We start from the raw sequence: 19,445 nt of genomic DNA on the forward strand, positions 1-19,445 counted from the left end.
ACACTGATCAACATTTGGCAGTAACCTGTGAAAGATTTATGAAACAGGAGTTGAGGATAACAGCATTAAGGTCTATTTGCTAAATATTTAGTCTGCATTTAAAGTACTTTCAGCATAACACCATACACACTACTAATTTTGTTAGAGGCTACCTTTTTTTCCTCCTGTTAGATCTTCCAAGGTTATCAGTGGCACCATCATGGTTCAGTGAGTAAGAACAACAGGTAGTTTATTTTGTTTCAATATAATTTAAGAAACTGGGCAAAAATTAAACTACTTTGAAATGAAATTCTATACCTGCCAATGACTAATTCCTTTTTAGTTATAGCACTTTACTTTTTCACCAATAAAAATGATATTTTTCTTGTAAATTTAATAAAAAGATTGAGTACCAATTTAAGCTAAGTAATCCTGGAAAAAAAAAAATCCGAAATATATAGAATCCTGTAGCCTTAATAATGATAAATCTTCTAAGTGATAAAACTTTAAAATAAGTACCACCAGTGACAAGCAGAATTATTTTTATTCAAAAGTTTTATCCGTCATAGTCCTTTTTACCAACTCACATTGTACTCTTTAATAAATCTTATTAAGGAAGCATTAGCATATTAAATTAGCTAGGCGTAATTTTCACACATAAATTATATATGCTGTATTCGGTGAGGCCAGATTTCTATTCAAACTTAACCCTCTGAAGTAAAGTTGTAAAACTAGAAATCAATGAAAACGACCTATAAAGAACTGCAATAGTTGACATAAATTCATGGATTTACTTACTAGGAGGGCACATAGGTCCTCATTCAGAGTCCAAAGGCTTTTAGTTTTAATTCACACACTTAACAAGTTTAGTTATGCCAGAAGGTTGGAAGACAGGTGAGGGTGGCTAGAGGCAGACACTTTGACATAAGACATCTTGACAGCAAGGGAGATGACAAGAATCAGTAATACAGTATAGCCGGGCCATTCATCGCAGGGACAGTCGTGCTCTATGAGCCACAGTCAGGGGCTAACAGCCATACTAAAAAGGAAAATCCTAAAGCACTGTAAGATTAAATTATACTCACTATATCCTACTAAATAAGGTTGGGGAGACTGAAATTTATTTTAGAAAATGTTACCTAAAAAATTAATCTGAAAGTGTAGAAAGAACAGTCTTTGGATACAGAAAGACCTTGTACAACCTTAGTATTGCCAAAAAAAAAAAAAAAAAGATACCTGCCCCATAAGGTTTTTACAAAGATAAAATGTGGCAATGTATATCAGGCTCCCAGATGGCATTTCACACATAACATAGAAGGTTTTAGTATATGGTAGTAATTTTCATTACAAATAACACTTAAAAATAGGTTTCCCTTATCTGGAAAATTCACTTTTGTGGAATATCTAATTTCCTGATCAAACTAAATAATTAAAGAAAAGTTACTGCACTTAGTCTTAATTAATATGTTAAAAGCCAAATATTTTAAAAGCATTATAACTTCTAAATATATAACAACAATTGCAATGGAAGCTTAGAATATTTTCTTGATTTTAGATAAATTATTTTTGTTTTCAGAAATAACCCGTTGTTGCAGCCTGGAAATGCTGACTCATCAGCCATAGTGTCTCTTTCAGTTGATATACACTGCTGAGCCACTTATAAAAACAACAGTTTAAAAAACATAAATGAAAACAGAAAACCATATGAGTATTTAATTTTAATTCTTTGGTAACGGTTGTCACTGTCCTCTTTTGCTTTTACATCTACTCAGGTGCCACAAAGGTGGAGGGGGTCCACTAAATTTAATAAAATGCAATACCAAAAGGGGTGCACTACATTTAATAAAATGCCACAAGAGTCAGTGAAGCCGATCAATCACCTGCAGCAAAGTCTAGCACAGCAGAATTATGTCACTGGTGTCAAGGAAAATGGTTAACGCTAACTTCCGTAAGGGCTTTTTAGATACCAAGCTAGGTGAGACAATGTCAACCTACAGGAGATAAAGCAATCTCCCCTTTAGTCAATCAGTGATAAATCAATGTACCCAACAGTGTTTCAGATGATTCTCCCCAGCACTCATTCTCAGGTGGCATGGAAGACTTGTGTGACAAAGCAGAGAACTAGGGAATGATTCCAGTTATGGCAGATGGTATTTATTACTGTTAATAGTAACAGGAATAATAACACATTGCATTAATCTCATGCCTTTTAGATATATTCTGAGGTAGGCAAGTTGGTATTATTATTTTAGAGATAAGAAAATCAAGTGACAGAGAGCGCTGACTTGCTCAATGACACTAGTTAGTGACATTGCAAGGAATCTCCTAATCCCAGGTCCTGTATTTTTCTACAAGATCATTTCAACTACAGTGAATTTTTAATAAAAAGACAAAAAAATCAATCTAACAAAGCTTTCTATATGTTCTGCATTTACAATCCTCACAAGAAATTCAACTTCATTTTAGAAGAGTCTATATATTTTAAAGAAGCAATTGGATGTTTTTTCCTATTAATTCATGATTTGATTACTTAATTGGCTAAATCTAAAGGTAGATTTTTATAATATGCGGTTAACACAATCACACAAGATGACATCAAGTTGCTTTTACCATATATACACACGCACAGTTTTAAAAGTATAGAATAGGCCGGGCGCGGTGGCTCAAGCCTGTAATCCCAGCACTTTGGGAGGCCGAGACGGGCGGATCACGAGGTCAGGAGATCGAGACCATCCTGGCTAACATGGTGAAACCCCGTCTCTACTAAAAAATACAAAAAACTAGCCGGGCGACATGGCGGGCGCCTGTAGTCCCAGCTGCTTGGGAGGCTGAGGCAGGAGAATGGCGTGAACCCAGGAGGCGGAGCTTGCAGTGAGCTGAGACCCGGCCACTGCACTCCAGCCTGGGCGGCAGAGCGAGACTCCGTCTCAAAAAAAAAAAAAAATAAAATAAAAGTATAGAATAGCTGCCACCACTTATCTTTACATAGTGATGTTAAATATCTCTTCTCTATCACAAAAAAGTGCCAAATTTAGACTCTGAAAATAATTCTATATTTTGAGAACCGGAACTAAATACATTGTTTAAAATTTGTTTCTACCTGATTGAATGATAATGTATTCACTAAGCTATAGGATCCTTTTAGATTTCTCTATTAAAAATGTACTCTAGATGGAATCACCGGTTTTCATTTTTTGTAAATACTTAAACAAAAATTTTTTTTTTTTTTGAGACGGAGTCTCGCTCTGTCACCCAGGCTGGAGTGCAGTGGCCGGATCTCAGCTCACTGCAAACTCCGCCTCCCGAGTTTACGCCATTCTCCTGCCTCAGCCTCCCGAGTAGCTGGGACTACAGGCGCCCACCACCTCGCCCGGCTAGATTTTTGTATTTTTTAGTAGAGACGGGGTTTCACCGTGTTAGCCAGGATGGTCTCGATCTCCTGACCTCGTGATCCGCCCGTCTCGGCCTCCCAAAGTGCTGGGATTACAGGCTTGAGCCACCGCGCCCGGCCAAAATTTTTAAAACATATTTTAATATATGAAATAATTGTTTTAAATCTTATATGTTTTGCTCAAATGCAATTAAAAAATGGTCTTCACGATCATTTAGTAATTGGGTAACTAGTATGAAAAAACTAGTTTCTAAACTATATAACCAATAGCTTAACCTGAATACAATGGTGCCTAATTTGTCTATGTGAAAATTATAGTGAGCCTAGACTTTTAACTATGTACTTGAATTAAATTATAGACCATGGCTACTCTATATAAATTAAGTCCTCATGAAAATAACATTAACATCCCAAACTAATATTCTGGGTAAACATCTAAGCAATGAACAAACTACTCCAAACAACAAAATTCATGTTTAATATTTACACTGTGAAAATACTTATCCCCTCAGACAAAATTACAAAATTGTTGAATGATTCTGTTTTCAATAAGCTACATATGCCCAATGTACATCCAAAAAGGTAGTTAAGTGTGGCTGGGTATGGTGGCTCATGCCTTTAATCTCCCAGCACTTTGGGAGGCCAAGGTCAGAGGATGACTTGATGCCAAGAGTTCCAAACCAGGCTGTCAACAAAATAGCAAGACCTTGCCTTTATCAATCAAACAAACAGACAAACCAAAAAGGTAGTTAAGAGTTGCTCAAAAACATGTTAGCGGTAAACTCAGTTGGGTAATGAAATCCTACTGCTGAGAACAGTTACTCAGGGACACACAAACCACAGAGAGAGAGGTAGGACCATTTTAAAAAGCAAGCAGTTAAAAAAACCCAACAACAACAACGCACAAAGAAAAGCCCAGGCCCAGACAGCTTCACTGGGGAATTCAACCAAATACTTCAAGAGGAATCAATACAAATTCTTGACAAACTTCCAAAAATAGAAGAGGAGAGAACACTTCACAACTCATTCGATGAGGCCAGTATTACCGATATCAAAACTAGACAAACACTTTAAGAAAACTACAGACCAATATCAATTAGACACAAAAAACCTCAAGAAAATGCCAGCAAACCAAATCCAGAAACACACAAAAAAGAGTATATGCACCGAAGCAGTGGGATTTATTTCATGAACACAAGTTTGATTCAACATACAAAAATCAATTTGTGTGATACATCATACCAACAGAACAAAAGACAAAACCAAATCATCAAAATGGAACAGAATCTGACAATATCCAATACCATTTCGTGACAAAAACACTAACCACAACAACAAAAAAGTTCAACAAACTAGGTATGGAAAAAAACTTACTGAATCTGATAGAGCATCCATGAAAAACCCACAGCCAACATCATATTTAATGGTGAATGACTGAATGCTTTCCCCCAAGATCAGGAACAAAATTAGGACGCCCACTCTTGCCATTTCTACTCAACATTGTTAGAGGTTCTAAGCTAAGGCAATTAGGTAAGAAAAAGAAATAGAGGTATCCAGATTAGGAAAAATGAAGTAAAACTATTTCCATTTGCAGGTGAAATATCCTACTAATTCTCGTAGTTTTTAGTGGATTCTTTGGGATTCATAAATATATGGGATATCCTGCTACATCCTTCTATATATGGGCTATCTTGCTATATCCTGTATTTAGAAAATCCCAAGGAATTCACTAAGAACTATGAGAATGAGTACATTCAGCAAGGATGTAGATTCAAAATCAAAAATAAACAAAAATCAACTCTATTCAGTTGCAATAAGAAACCCAAAAATATTATAAAAGAGAACAATTCTATTTACAATAGAGAAGTTTCTAAGGCATTAATACTTAGGAATAAATTTTAACAAAAAAGTGCCAAATTTAGACTCTGAAAACTACAAAACACCACTGAGAAATTAAAGAGGATCTGTATCTATAGAAGGACACTCCATGTTCAGAGATCAGAAGACTTAATTAACATAAAGATGGGAATACTCTCAAAATCAATCTAGAGATTCAGTACAATCCCTATCCAAATCTTAGGTGGCTCCTTGCAGGAACTGACAAGCTGATCCTAAAATTTCATATGAAAATTCAAGGAGCAAAGAACAACCAAAATAATCTTGAAAAGCAAGAAGGAAAGAAGAGTACTTACACTTCCCAATTTCAAAACTTACTATAAAGCTACAGTAATCAAGACAAAGTGGTACTGGCATAAGGATAAATGTATAGATCAATGGAATAAAATAGGGTCCAGAAATAAACCCTTATAGTTACACTGATATTCAATATGAGTAACAAAATAATTCAATGGGAAAAAATAGTCTGGAACAAATGATGCTGGAACAAATGAATGTCCACATGTAAAAGAACAAAGCTAGACCCCTGCCTCATATCACACACAAAAATAACCTTAAAATGGATCAAACACCTAAATGTAAGAGGTAAAACTACAAAACTAGTAGAAGAAAATATAGGGGTGAATTTTCATGACCTTGGATTAGCAATGGTTTCTAAGGTATATACATAAGAGAAACAAAAACATACGTCTGCACAAGAACTTTACAGCATGCACATTCATGGTAGCATTATTCATAACCAAAAATGGAAACCCAAATGCCCATCAACTGATGACCGAATTTGTAAAATGTGGTATATCCATACAATCAAAAACTATTCAGTATTAAAAAGGAATGAAGTACTGATACACGCCACAATGTAGATAAACATGAAAACATTGTGCTAAGTGAAAGAAGCCAGTTACTAAAGACCAAATACTATATGATTCTACTTATATGAAAGTCTGGGGTAGGCAAATCTAGAGTCTAGAGAGTCTATGTTCTAGGTGATTTGAAAATTAAGACCTGAATTCTATTCCTGTTGCACTCTTCAATTATTACATTCCTGATAAACGAAATAACAGTCAATAATTTTTTTTTTTTGCTAAATGCTCCAGGATAGCTAGCAAAGGAACTTAAATTTAAGAACTTTGAACCTTGTTCTAATTTTTAAAAAGTAATATCTATCATCTCATATTTTATACATAACTGAAGAATAGCATCTCTTCATAGACAATATCCTCCAATATTGTCCAGATTACCATAAAATTCAAAAAGAGGACAGCAGCTACAAAATCCCTAACTACAAATCACCTAACTTAGAAGAGCAATAAGAAATCCTTCTGGACCGGGCCCAGTGGCTAACGCCTGTAATCCCAACACTTTGGGAGGCTGAGGTGGGTGGATCACCAGAGGTCAGGAGTTCAAGACCAGCCTGACCAACATGTTGAAACCCCATATGTAGTAAAAATACAAAAATTAGCTGGGTGTGGTGGCACTTGCCTGTAAGCCCAGCTACTCAGGAGGCTGAGGCAGGAGAATTGCTTGAACCCGGGAGGCAAAGGTTGCAGTGAGCCAAGATTGTGCCATTGCACTCTAGCCTGGGCAACAGAGCAAGACTCCGTCTCCAAAAAAAAAAAAAAAAAAAAAAAAGAAAGAAATCCTTCTGGTTGAATAAAAAATGTTGCTCTGGGGCCTGAAAGTGATACTTCAGTACCATTTATAAATAGGAAAGGTATACAAAAAGATTGAAATGAAACTAACGTGCACAAAATGACTAAAAATAATATTAAAATCATATAAGAATGTTATCTATACAAAGATGTTGTTCTTCGGTTAAATATAAAACATCATGGGATATTAGATGTTACTTTTTAAAAATAAGGACAAGATTCAAAGTTGTTAAATTCAACTTCCTTTGCTAGCTACTCTAGGATGTCCAGCAAAAATACTATCGACAATTATTGCTTTTATCAGGAATATAATAATTCAAGAGTGAATAGAATTCTGATCCTAATTTTCAAATCACTTAGACTATGCCCCCATTTTGAAAATTCAGATACATATTTAAGTTGACAAAAACACTGGGCCAAGGTTTACTTATGGGACTTGATATAAATTTGACTCTATTTTCATTATCATCTGTTTTATCATTTTGTAAGAAAGCTGAGTCTAAGACTACACAATAGGTTAAACATTTCCCAAGAGTATATGAGCATTTACAGACTCATTTCTAGGTAACACCTAAAACTCACCATACTATGTAAATCCTGCACATTTGTCTTTGAAACTGTGGCTCCAACTTGCAATGGATAGCAGCATTTTTCTTTATTCTGACAGCTTGATTAAAACACAGAGCTAAGGGGCTCATGAAGAAAAGTGCTTGTAATATCTAAAACTCTACAGCAACTACTTTTCCAACAGAGTAACTGTACTTACATCAATATCTTCTTGAGTGAAAGTCTCTGGATCTTCACCCATCATGTTGGCTAAATGTCTCTTTCCTATGTTGAACTCTTCAATCTGCTTTTTAATAAAATCCTCTGTGTAGGTTTGACGTTTTGAGGCGGGAACATTTTTCTTTGTTGTTCCAACTGCAGTATGTCTTAGCCTTAATATCTAACAGAAAATACAGATGGAAAGAAAAGAAAATAAATTAGACTGTGATCTTCTAGGCCACTGTCCTTAAATAAAATAATATATGCGAGTAATTGTCTTTTTTTATTATGGTATTCAAGTGACAGGAGTCCAAAAAAAGTCTGCTAAAAAAGTTGTTAGAATCTGTCCCCTGCTCAAAAGCTTGCTTACAATGTAGTTTAAGCTACTAGCATTTCAATACATTAAAACCAAAAATACCTGTAAATGGTATGCTACCTCCTGATCTATTTTAAACATCCACTTTTGATAATGATTGGTCAATGTCAGTGAGTTTTGATATTTGGCACATGGGATAAAGAGTAAAAGATTACTCCCTTAAAAAGGCAAATACCGATGCACCAGAAACCAGCAAGCAGAAAACATGAGAGCAAACGGCATGGCCTGGGGAAGAGCACTTTACACTGGGTATTCACCTTACTTGTGGGTAAAAATCCGGCCCATCTTTAACCATCTTTTGGCTTAGCTTAAGACTTTATTCCACGGTCCTTAAAGTGATAAAAAGAAAAAATTGCTTGACTAAACATTGAGAAGATTTATTATTATTAATTTGGTTCAACATGCTAACTGCAGAAATAAGGGCTCGCATATCTTTTAAAGGCATCAGTAATTATATCACACTTGCTGCTGCTGGTCCTTTTATGCTGTGGTACCAGGAATTTCCCTCAAAGGCATTAAGATTTCACCTTCAATCAAAGATGCTAAAGAACGAGAAAAATGTTTTCAAATGCCATTCAGCTGCATCCGGTGGCTGGAAATAACCAGAACAGATCTTTCTGGTCCTGGCTTTTCTTAAGATCTTAAACCTGTAGTTGTCAACCTTCATCCTGGCCCCAACAATTCTAAACACGCTTAAAGCAATATTCAGGCTTTAAAACCACAATCTTAGCAATCCACACTCACTTCCTTTTTCATAAACCTAAATCTCATTCAGACAGACATCATTCACCGGCACCATTCCTCCTATCTCCATCCCCTTCCCTTCCGAGAATCCTACATTCAGATGCCTCTACGGTAACTTGTCACTAAAGTTACACCAGAAAATACAAGAAAAAAATACAGGAGAAATCTAACAATACCCAATTAATGAAAAAAATACATGTTTTTAAACTCTTCCGAATTAAGATAGTAAAAATATAGTTTCTTCTTACTCTTTAATGAGTAAGAAAAGGGCAATTCAAAATTATCTGAAACTTGAGTTTATTTTTACTTAGGAGATCACATCCTTCTAAAACATACTACTAGCCAATCATTATCGTTTCTTACAATGCTTTGTGAAGATACAGTGTTGCCGTCAACGAGTTAAAGCATGACCACAACTGGTTAACGCATGGTCCCTTCTTTTACAGGCACAGCCTGTCTATACACCCCTGCTCCCCTTGCCACAGGCCAGCGCCACCAGCACCAACTCCTCACCATAGTGGTTCCCATTTTACGTTTTTACTGTTTTCCAGGGGATTTTAAAATGTGTTCTTTATGAGTCTACGTCTTCTTTAGGCAATGGAGAATGTTGCTTCACATATTCAAAGTGAAGAGAAATTATCTTTCTACCCCAAGAATCATAGCAAAGGTGTGATTAGGGGGCCGAAAAGTAGCAATCACATAGTAGAGATAATTCTCCCAAATGTTCCATTGCCAAAAGGATGATTACATTGCTGGTTTTTATAAATAACATGACAAAATGTTTTTGTTCACAGCTAAAACAATCCTAATACACGTGAACCCACAAAGACTTTCTTTCAGGTCACTACAACCACACTCCCTGCCAATCACCAACCACAGCCCTCAGGAGGAGAAATGTGCCTCCTAGAGCATATGGCTCCTCTCACTGAAGGGATTCCAGAAGAGGAGCAAGATCAGGGAGGAAAGTGATGCGTTCAGATTTCAGAATGTGTGTGAGATGTTGATGGACATCCCAGGAAGATAGATGTCCAGGAGGCAGGTGGCCTTGTGGGTGTGAGCATGAACAGACCTGAGCTTCAGGTACAGGTCTGTTAATAATCCTTACCTGAGACATGAGGTTGACACTCAAAGAGAAGCAGAAAAAATGGCAAGCATTAGTGTTAGGACAAAAAACAGTCTTCTACTAGTAATGAAACAAATTGTTTGTAGGTGAGGGAAGGTAGGCACAAAGGCAAGGTTACTTATGTCTTACGCCCACTATTTTCTCTGTGAAATAGAAGATGGTCTGCTGAGACCAAAAGGCGGTAGGTTTAACAGACGCAATACCACATATTCAAAGAACTGTGATGCAGTGGTTGTAAAGTATAGACAGAAAAACTGTAAGAAAGAAATTAGAGATGGCTAGATACGGTGGCTCATGCTTGTAATTCTAGCACTTTAGGAGGCTGAGGTGGGTGGATCACCTGAGGTCAGGAGTTTGAGACCAGCCTGGCCAACATTATGAGACCCCCATCTCTACAAAAAAATTACAAAAATTAGCAGGGCGTGGTGGTGGGTGCCTGTTATCCCAGCTACCCAGGAAGCTGAGGCAGGAGAATTGCTTGAACAGGGAGGCAGAGGTTGCAGTGAGCCAAGATCATGCCACTGCACTGCACTCCAGCCTGCGCAACAGAGGGAGACTCTGTCTCCAAAAAAAAAAAAAAGAAAGAAAGAAAGAAAGAAACTAGAGAAAAAAATTTTAAGTATCCATTCATACTAAGAGAAAATTCTCATTACTAGTGAGCCAGGAGAATAATTCCAAACAGATAGGAATCTATATCCATACAATGTCTGTAACCTTTCGTCAATTTTCTTTCCCTATGGTTGGTTTCTTTTGTATGTTTCAGTGGTATATTCAATGTGCTATTTAGTTACAGAGAGTCATATCTTAGGGTAGATTGTACCGTTCCGCATTACAAAGTTTTCTACTCCTATGTAATATTTTTTTTTCTTCAACTATGTTGGGTCATAATATTGCAACCCTTTCTACCTCCTATTTGTATTTCCCTGGAATATCACTGCCCATCTTTTTCATTTAAGTTTTAGACTATTTTAGGTTTTGTTTTTTTAACCCAATCTGAGATTTTAGTAGATGAGAATACCCAAGTCACATGGGGTTTAACAGCTATTCTGTCTTGTCATTCATCTTATTTAATCTTTACATTTTTTATGCTTCCTTCCTATTTTCTTTCTTTTGCTATAGGAAAAAAAAAATTGGGTTTTCTTTTTTATGGCTTTTGAGCTGGCAATTTGGACCATATACAGCTTGCTCTCATTTTACCAGTGACAATACCTGTGTCTCTGAATAAAATGTTTAAATGTACTCCTATCAACTTCAAAAATAAATATCCAATGAATTCTGACTGACTTATTCAGCTCTCTTTTTCAGCCACAGCAATTATCTGTTCTTCTGTTCTCCATAGTTTAGATCAGCTTCTCTTAGTCTTATTTCTTATCCCTTGTTTCTGCATTCCGTATGATTTGGAAATCTTGACTCCATGGTTTTTTCCCTCTTTCTGCAGTGTCAATTCTGCTTACTGCAGCCACTATGAATTTTTAGCTTTTTATATCACTGGTCTATCCTCAAAATTCTCGCCTCAACAGTTTCTTTTAATCACATCTTCTTGTCTTATCCTATCTCATAGAGCTCTTCCTCACTCAACTGATTTTTAAATGTCCTTGACGGTGTGAAGTAGCTGTGGTAAAATAATTCTTCCATTTTGTTAGGTAAATATCCCTTTGTATTTTCTTCAGCTGTCTCTTCCACACTGTTCCTTTTGCTCCTACAACATTTTAGCATCTTCTCAAGCAAAAGAGTTGATTATTGAAGACTTGGTTTTTCACTTGATTTAAAATGGCGTCTGTCTATAGTCTCCAGAGTTTGTGACATAAGGTGGCGACTTTCCCACTTTTAACATGATTGGGGTTTAAACATATATATAAACATTTTCACTGTTGTTCATTTAGAAAGGGTTTTAAAAAAATGGCCCTAATTTGCTATTTTTCATAAAAAGTCTTTAGGATCTTTTTCAAAGACATTTCTACACATTGCTTAAGAGTATGACACTCTGGAAACTTATAACATTAAATTTACAAAGTTATCACAGCATCAGTAGCTGGATATTGAATATGTTTATTAAATGTCCAGAATTATTCCAGCAATGAATTCACACAAAAATATTTACATTCAAAGGAGCCCATTATTCATTGGTATAATCCATTAAACAAGGTGAGTTTATGAGTGTGATCTTTACCTAAAAACACCAAGAATTCTTGAAGGGAATTTGCTTTGCCACTTTTAAGAACAATTTGCGGCCAGGTGCAGTGGCTCACGCCTGTAATCCCAGCACTTCGGGAGGCCAAGGAGATCACAAGTTCAGGAGTTTGAGACCGGCCTGGCCAACGCAGTGAAACCTTGTCTCTACTAAAAATACAAAAATTAGCCAGGTGTGGTGGCGGGCGCTTGTAATCCCAGCTCCTTGGGAGGCTGAGGCAGGAGAATCACTTGAACCCGGGAGGTGGAGGTTGCAGTGAGCCGAAAGAGCGCCACTGCACACTCTAGCCTGGGTGACAGAGCGAGACTCTGTCCCAAAAAATAAAATATAAAAATAAATAAAAATTTAAAAAAGAAAAAAGAAAAGAAAAGAAAGCAGGCAGGGTCCAAAGGATCTCTATCAACTAAAAGTCATCCATGCAGGTTCAATCAGAATGTGTCCATTAAGACAAAATGGTATTCCAGCTGTCCTGCCTGTATGCTCAGGATCTCAGGAGGAGGAACATCTGATAGGATTACTTTGAGTCAGGTGCCCCAGATTACTCCGGACTATAGCCAGATCTTCTCAACTATAACCAGTGAAAAAGAACTAATTCCTCCTGGGGAAACTGGGATGCTACTATGAAGGGGAAATGGATATTATGTTAAGTAAATAAGGAAATCCACTTACTTAAACAAAATTTACCATTTCTGTTAATTCCACAACCTGTTATAAATTAAGACATTTAATATACTTATCAATCAAATAAAACACATAAACCCTGTTTAACTCCAATTAAAATAAACCAACTTTTTATAGTTGGGACAATTCAGAGAAATTTGAACATGAAACAGGTAACAGATGATAAAAAACTACTGTTCATTCTGTTAGATATGGTGGTGACAAGGAATCTATTTTTTTTTTTAATCTTTATGTTAGAGGTGCATATTCAAGTACCTATAAGTAAAATAACAGAATGTTTGGGGTTTACATTAAATGACTCTGGGGGGTGGGAGGAGAGAAATAAAAACAAGACTGGGATAATACTAATAATTGTTGAAGATGGTTGATGGATCTGTGGAGTTCATTATATTATTCTATTTTTTATATACTTGGTTTTGCAGAATAAAATTCTAAAAATAAACTACTTTACCAGTTCATTTAACAAATTTGAGCAATTATTATAGACCAGGTTCTGTATCAAGTGTTAACAGAAATAATTGTAAAGAAATGAGTGATATTAAAATGAGAATGTTGCCATAATAAGAAAACAAAACATAGTAAAGATGCAGTTTTCTTTAAGCTAATAATCCTATCTGACAAAAAGAATGATACAGCAGGTGTTCAGAGGTACCCACACGTGCACACACATAGGCACCCATATATGCCTGCACATAAGAACCGTAGAGGAAAGACCTAAATACATGAGAGAGACACTGAGATAACAAGAAAAGAAGTATATATGGGTTTTCCACTGTTGTAGGCAGCTTCCAAGATGGCTCCCAGCAAATCTGCCACCTGCTGTTTTCTCTTGCTTACCTTTTCTTCATCAGCCTGAGGGAAGCCAGATGTGCTGAGTTGCCCTAGAGGCGCATGTGGCAGGAGCTGAGAGAGGGCTCTGGCCAACAGTCAGCAAGGACCTGGGACCTTCAGCCTGACAGCCTGCAAGAATCTAAATCCTGCTAATGACAACACTGAGTGAGCCTAGAAGCAGACTCTCCCCACCCACAGTGGAGCCTTGAGATGACTGCAGCCCCGGCCAATACCTGGACTGTTGCCTTACCAGAGACCCTGAGCAAGAGGACCCAGCAAGGTGTGCCTGGAGAACCCTGACCCACATAAACTGTAGAAAACAAATGTCTGTTGGTTAAGCTGCTAAGTTTTAGGATAATTAGTTATGCAGCAATAAATAACTGATACATTCATCATCCTAATTACAACAACGAAGCACAATACAAGAAAGTTTACTTATCTTGTTTTATAAGGGAAAGAGAGGTGGGAATGACAGTAGCATTTATTATCAAGCTCTTATTAAATAAGAAACTTATACATTGCCAAATAAGGAAAGTGGAAATTTTATTGTAGAGGTATTTTTTGTAATTAAAACAATGAAGAACACACTCAATTCTATCCTTACAAGGACAGGATTAGATCTCAAAGGCAATAGCTTATCCTACCAAAGGGCTTTTCTTTTCCGTTGCTAATAAACTGGGATTCAAAATAAATATATTCAAAAATTATCAGGGGCGGGGGCATAACTAATTTACAGAGCTGTATAGAGCATCTGACACAAATTCAAGTCAATTATACCATTTGTTTTCCAAAGCGTTTTTTAGCCATTTGTCAAAAAAAATTTATGAAGCTCCTACTAAAGTAGACCAACAGAAAGCTGTGATAAATACAGGTTATTATAACCTCCAGGAGCATGGGAGATGAAAAAACAAAACAAAACAAAACAGATACTGTAGACAGAGACAGGAATGTGTTTACAGTGAAACCAAAATATAAAGGACCAAGCCATTTAATGTCATTGATCACTTCTCTGGCAGATGGTCTAAATCAACAAAGGAATCTGGGCTTGGCAAAAACTAAATGTTTAAGCACCAGGAAAGTGCTCAGTGGTAGAGAATAAGAAGCATCCTATTGTTTTGTAGAAATACTTCTCAAAATAGCAATTGCTTTTGCTTTTCCTTATTATAAAAATCATAAATATTATAGAAAGTCAAATTAGCATTCCTATATTAGCCATATTGATAGAGGATTTATGAATTCATGGGTAAACTTTGTAGTACAGCATGGAAGGGAACTGTCAACTGCGCATAATAATGCTAACACTATTTGCATTTGTGACAGGTAAAAAAGTCAGCTACCTAAGCATAGCAAAATAGACCATACTGATTCCTGCCAAACTTTCCAGTCCTGTCTCTCACCATTCTCTCACCAAAACCCTATGCTATAACCAATTGTTGCTGACAAAACCCACTATTACTCAGTACATCTCTATACCCTTGTGCACCTATTATGTCTTCCTTGAATAGAATAGCTTTCTGTTTTCATATAACTTCTAATTGCTGCTAAAGACGCTATTTTCCTTTGCTTCCTCGGGGAAGCTGTCCATGACGATCCTCTACCTGGTCAAAAACTCTAGTCTGACTCAGGCGTATCATTTCTGTGCTCTTCTGTATTTATCTCTGTAAATATCACAATACACTGTAGATCCCTGATATTCATGGATATATAATCTGAAAAGTTTGGCCATTCATGAGTAAAACTGCCTCTTCCACCCCAAATTTGGGACACTCAGACATTTGCAATTGTACTGAGGTATTAACACAAAACATGCATATCACAAGACTGGTATGCAAGAGGTAGTCTGCTAGTGAAGGTCTCAACTGAGAACCCAGGAATAGCTTAACAAAACTCGCTTCTTTTTCCTTATTGAATCAGTGTTTCTCAAACTTTTTTTTTTTTTTTTGAGACGGAGTCTCGCTCTGTCGCCCAGGCTGGAGTGCAGTGGCCAGATCTCAGCTCACTGCAAGCTCCGCCTCCCGGGTTCCCGCCATTCTCCTGCCTCAGCCTCCGGAGCAGCTGGGACTACAGGCGCCCGCCACCACGCCCAGGTAATTTTTTGTATTTTTAGTAGAGACGGGGTTTCACTGTGGTCTTGATCTCCTGACCTCGTGATCCACCTGCCTCGGCCTCCCAAAGTGCTGAGATTACAGGTGTGAGCCACCGCGCGTGGCCAGTTTTTCGTATTTTTTAGTAGAGACGGGGTTTCACCGTGTTAGCCAGGATGGTCTCGATCTCCTGACCTCGTGATCCGCCCGCCTCGGCCTCCCAAAGTGCTGGGATTACAGGCTTGAGCCACCGCGCCCGGCCTCAAACTTTTTAAACTGTGACCCACAGTAATATCTACTGTTTATATCACCACCTAGTATACATTTACATATATAAACAAAATGCAAAAATACTCTGCAGGAAATGCACTTTATAATTATTCTATTCTCCCATACCCTTCAAGTTTGCTGTAACCTCTGAAGAGATTTTCTAATTAAGGAAATTAAACTTTGAACAAACAAAAGACCAGGTATAGTGTTTTGTCACTCATTAAGTGATTAAAATTTTTATTATTTTATTATTTTATAAAATAATAAAAAACTTCTCTTGGGTTACCAAGAGAAATCTATGTATTAATGTTGTAGGCAGAAGTGAAAAAATGTTAATATTTAAGACAGATAAGCTCTGCGCCAGGATAAAAAAAAAATCTTTATGAACGTCTTTAGGTATATGTATGCAATCATAAGAATCTAAAGGGGGGTCAGCTAAGTGTTTCAGTTATAGCTGAGCTGTACTTCATGTGGTAAAATACATGCTGTAGTAGTATTCAGGAATCTGGAGATTCAGCCATTTCAGGACCATCCCTTAAGAGTGCTAAGGGTGGATACGTCTTGTAATTGTTCGACTTGAAATTGTTTACTTCACAGTGCCTGGCTCAAGTAAAGTGCTCAGTAAACATCTGCTATATGGGGGAAAGGGGCTGTTTCAAGACTGGTCAAGGAGATGAAAATTAAAGTAACAAGGAGAAATCATTCTTCATCCATCTTACTAAACCAGTACTTAACAACTAGACCAGATGTTTACTGAAACTTTATTGGTGCAAAGAAAGTACAAACAAAGCAAATGTCCATCAATTGTTACATTAACTTTGATATATTCTTATCATGGAATAGTATGCAGCAGTTAAAAATGCTTTTAAAAATATAATAGGGGACGCTGAAGGATTTCTACTTTACAATATACTGCATATGTAGAAAAGCAAAAAAGTAAAATGCAATCAAATATGGTCCCATTTTTTGTAAAGTACACCTGTGCATGTATGTTTATACACGATTATAAGAACATGGAAAAAGCATAGAAAAATGGATACCAGGAGGGACAGAAAGTTAGCCAATACACACATTAAATGTCAACAATAAAAATACTCCGTATGACACAGTCCCTCTCATAATCATGTGTACACAGCAAAGATATACTCAAAGAGATGCATGAAAAAATAAAAATTTCTAGCATATTTTCCAATAAGAAAAAAAGTAAAAACAAATATCCACATGAATAGATAGAATGGATTGGTTGATCTAGGTTAAAATATAAAAGGAAGAACATATAAAAAGATGTTTTTTTTTTTCAATATAGTTTTTAAAGCGTGGTATTTGACTTCCCTGCAATAATTGGTACTAGTTATCACTCTCCCTCCTTGAAACATTCACCTGTTTTCCAGGATACCACACTGGCTGGTTTCTCCCCTGCTTGTTTGGTGCCTCATTCTCAATCTCTTGGGGCCTCCTATTTCTTATTTGTCCTTCAGGGCCCTGTCCCTCTGCCTACTCCTCAGTACACTCTCCCTAGGTAATTTAATGTGTTTACAAGGCCTCAATTACCATCTACAAGATAACAGGGCACTTGGAAATCAGTTCTTCTCCTGAGCTATAGACTTGCCTATCTATAGACCTACTGGAAATCCCAGATGCCTAAAACATAATCCCAAACTAAACTCGTTTCTTCCCTCTCAAATCTTTTTCCTCCTCTGAGATCGCATGTCAGTAAATTGGCATCATCAGCCTACCAGCTGTTGACTCCCCACTTCCCTCTGGATTAAACGAAATGTACAAGTTCTGGCCTGCATCTTTCCATAGAGAAAGATTCGGGAAAATTACGAAGGCAGAAATTGCGCAGATTGAAGGCACTTCTAAAAAGTCACTGTCCTCTATATAACGTGATTTTCTCCATTGCTTCCAGGCCCCTGCAGGAATCCAATTCCCATCATTCTTCTCTGGCGCGGCCCTCCTCCTCTCTGGACAGCAGGGCAGGATAGGACTGGACCCAACACCAGACCTAGGAACCGACCTTTAGCGCAGCCGCCAAATGAAAGAAGAGGTCGCTCCACTTCCACCTGCAGGTAAATTCCCCTCGCTGCAACCCGCAAAAAAACAAGTAACAATCTCCAGAGCGGCTGCTGGAAGCCAACACCCACCTCCCCACCCCCAACCTCAGATCTCGCTAAATATCTAAGACCCTATGGTCCCTGCCTGAAGGCACGAGACGCTGAGGGGTGTCCGCGCTGGCTCCACATCCTGGCGCGGCAGAGATAAACCGCTTCCAGTCCTCCCAGGCCTTACCTGGGCTCCGACATTTGTTTGCAACTCAGCTGCCGCGGTTTTCCAGAGGCTTTGCTTCCGGACGAGGCTACCCCTACCCCAGAGAAGAAACCGGTAGGAAACTGCTCCGCCGGAGGACACACAGGGGGCCGCCATGTTAGCTGTGGGAGATCCAGGGCCGATGGGGTGAGGGGGCGGGGCCTAGAGGCGGCGCAGGCGCTAATGGGCGCGGGGCTCCAGAGGCTGTCCTGAGCAAGAGCTTCTAGGGCCTTTGGATCGGGGGGCGTGTCCCGCGACCCGAGACGGCTAGTCGCTGATTGGGTGCATGGAGTCCGCGGGGCGTATCCGACTCCACCCCTGGCCGGTGACGCCCTCAAGAAGGAGCGCTACTGAGTCGTTTATCTCGGCCTCTTTCTCTTCGCGTCCTGAATTCTGTCTCTTTGGCACTCCCTTCCACGCTCTGCTAGTCTCTTTGGCACTCACTTCCACGTGGCACTTTAGCCAGCCCTTCCCTCCCAGCCCCCTTGCTGCACCTCGAGCCGGCTCTTCCTCCACCTTGGCAGGGCGGCCGGAGCCCCAGATGGATTCCAAGCATTGCTTCCTGTCTGCCTTATCCTAGTAAGGGTTTTCCCCTCCTCTAACTTTCCACGTTCTTCTGAATCCAAGTCAAGACTCTCCTGCAGCAACTGTCAAACTGGCACTTTCCTGCGTTGTTTCTTAACTGTATAATGTACAGGATAAAGCTTAAACCGGTGAGGTCAAACACTACCTTTCTCGTTTTTGCACGTCCCTCCCTAAGCGTTGGTACTAAGCCTTACTTGAAACCCAGTCAGAACTGATCAGTTGTTAGAGATGAGTATGTCTTGCTTTCTGAAACTTGTGTGCTCCTGGCAGTTAACTCCCAGGGTGCTTTCTACGAAACACATATTAAATGATGTAGTAACACCCTTTAAAAGGGTTTACAAACACTTAGATTTGAAGGTTCAGTAAAAGTAAAACACAGAAAATCTGAGATCATACAAAGTTGTCAAGCAAACACCATGTACTATCACCATCATTTCACGAAACAACTTTTTAACATTAAAAAGGTAAAATGACATAATTTCACAATAAATAAAAATCTTTTAAATGGAATGCATTTACTTGTATAAACTACTCATCCTGTTGTTCTTTCTGTTAGTAGCTTTTAGACTA

General features: G+C 38.1%; 1 protein-coding gene across 1 annotated transcript in view; it reads right to left on the reverse strand.

Annotated features, from left to right (window-relative positions):
• MRPS9 (mitochondrial ribosomal protein S9) overlaps positions 1–19,028 on the reverse strand; it is a 61,244-nt gene extending 42,216 nt beyond the window's left edge. The window contains exons 1-2 of the mRNA XM_033175582.1: positions 18,273–19,028; positions 7,685–7,864 (exon numbers count right to left, since the gene is read on the reverse strand). Of these exons, the coding sequence (XP_033031473.1) occupies positions 7,685–7,864; positions 18,273–18,407 (315 nt within the window). The 5' untranslated portion in view covers positions 18,408–19,028. The remainder of the gene's footprint in view (positions 1–7,684; positions 7,865–18,272) is intronic.
• Positions 19,029–19,445: the final 417 nt, after the last annotated feature.

The sequence above is a fragment of the Trachypithecus francoisi genome, unplaced genomic scaffold (assembly GCF_009764315.1).
Source record: "Trachypithecus francoisi isolate TF-2019V2 unplaced genomic scaffold, Tfra_2.0 Lachesis_group17, whole genome shotgun sequence".
In the NCBI taxonomy this organism is placed as follows: domain Eukaryota; kingdom Metazoa; phylum Chordata; class Mammalia; order Primates; family Cercopithecidae; genus Trachypithecus; species Trachypithecus francoisi.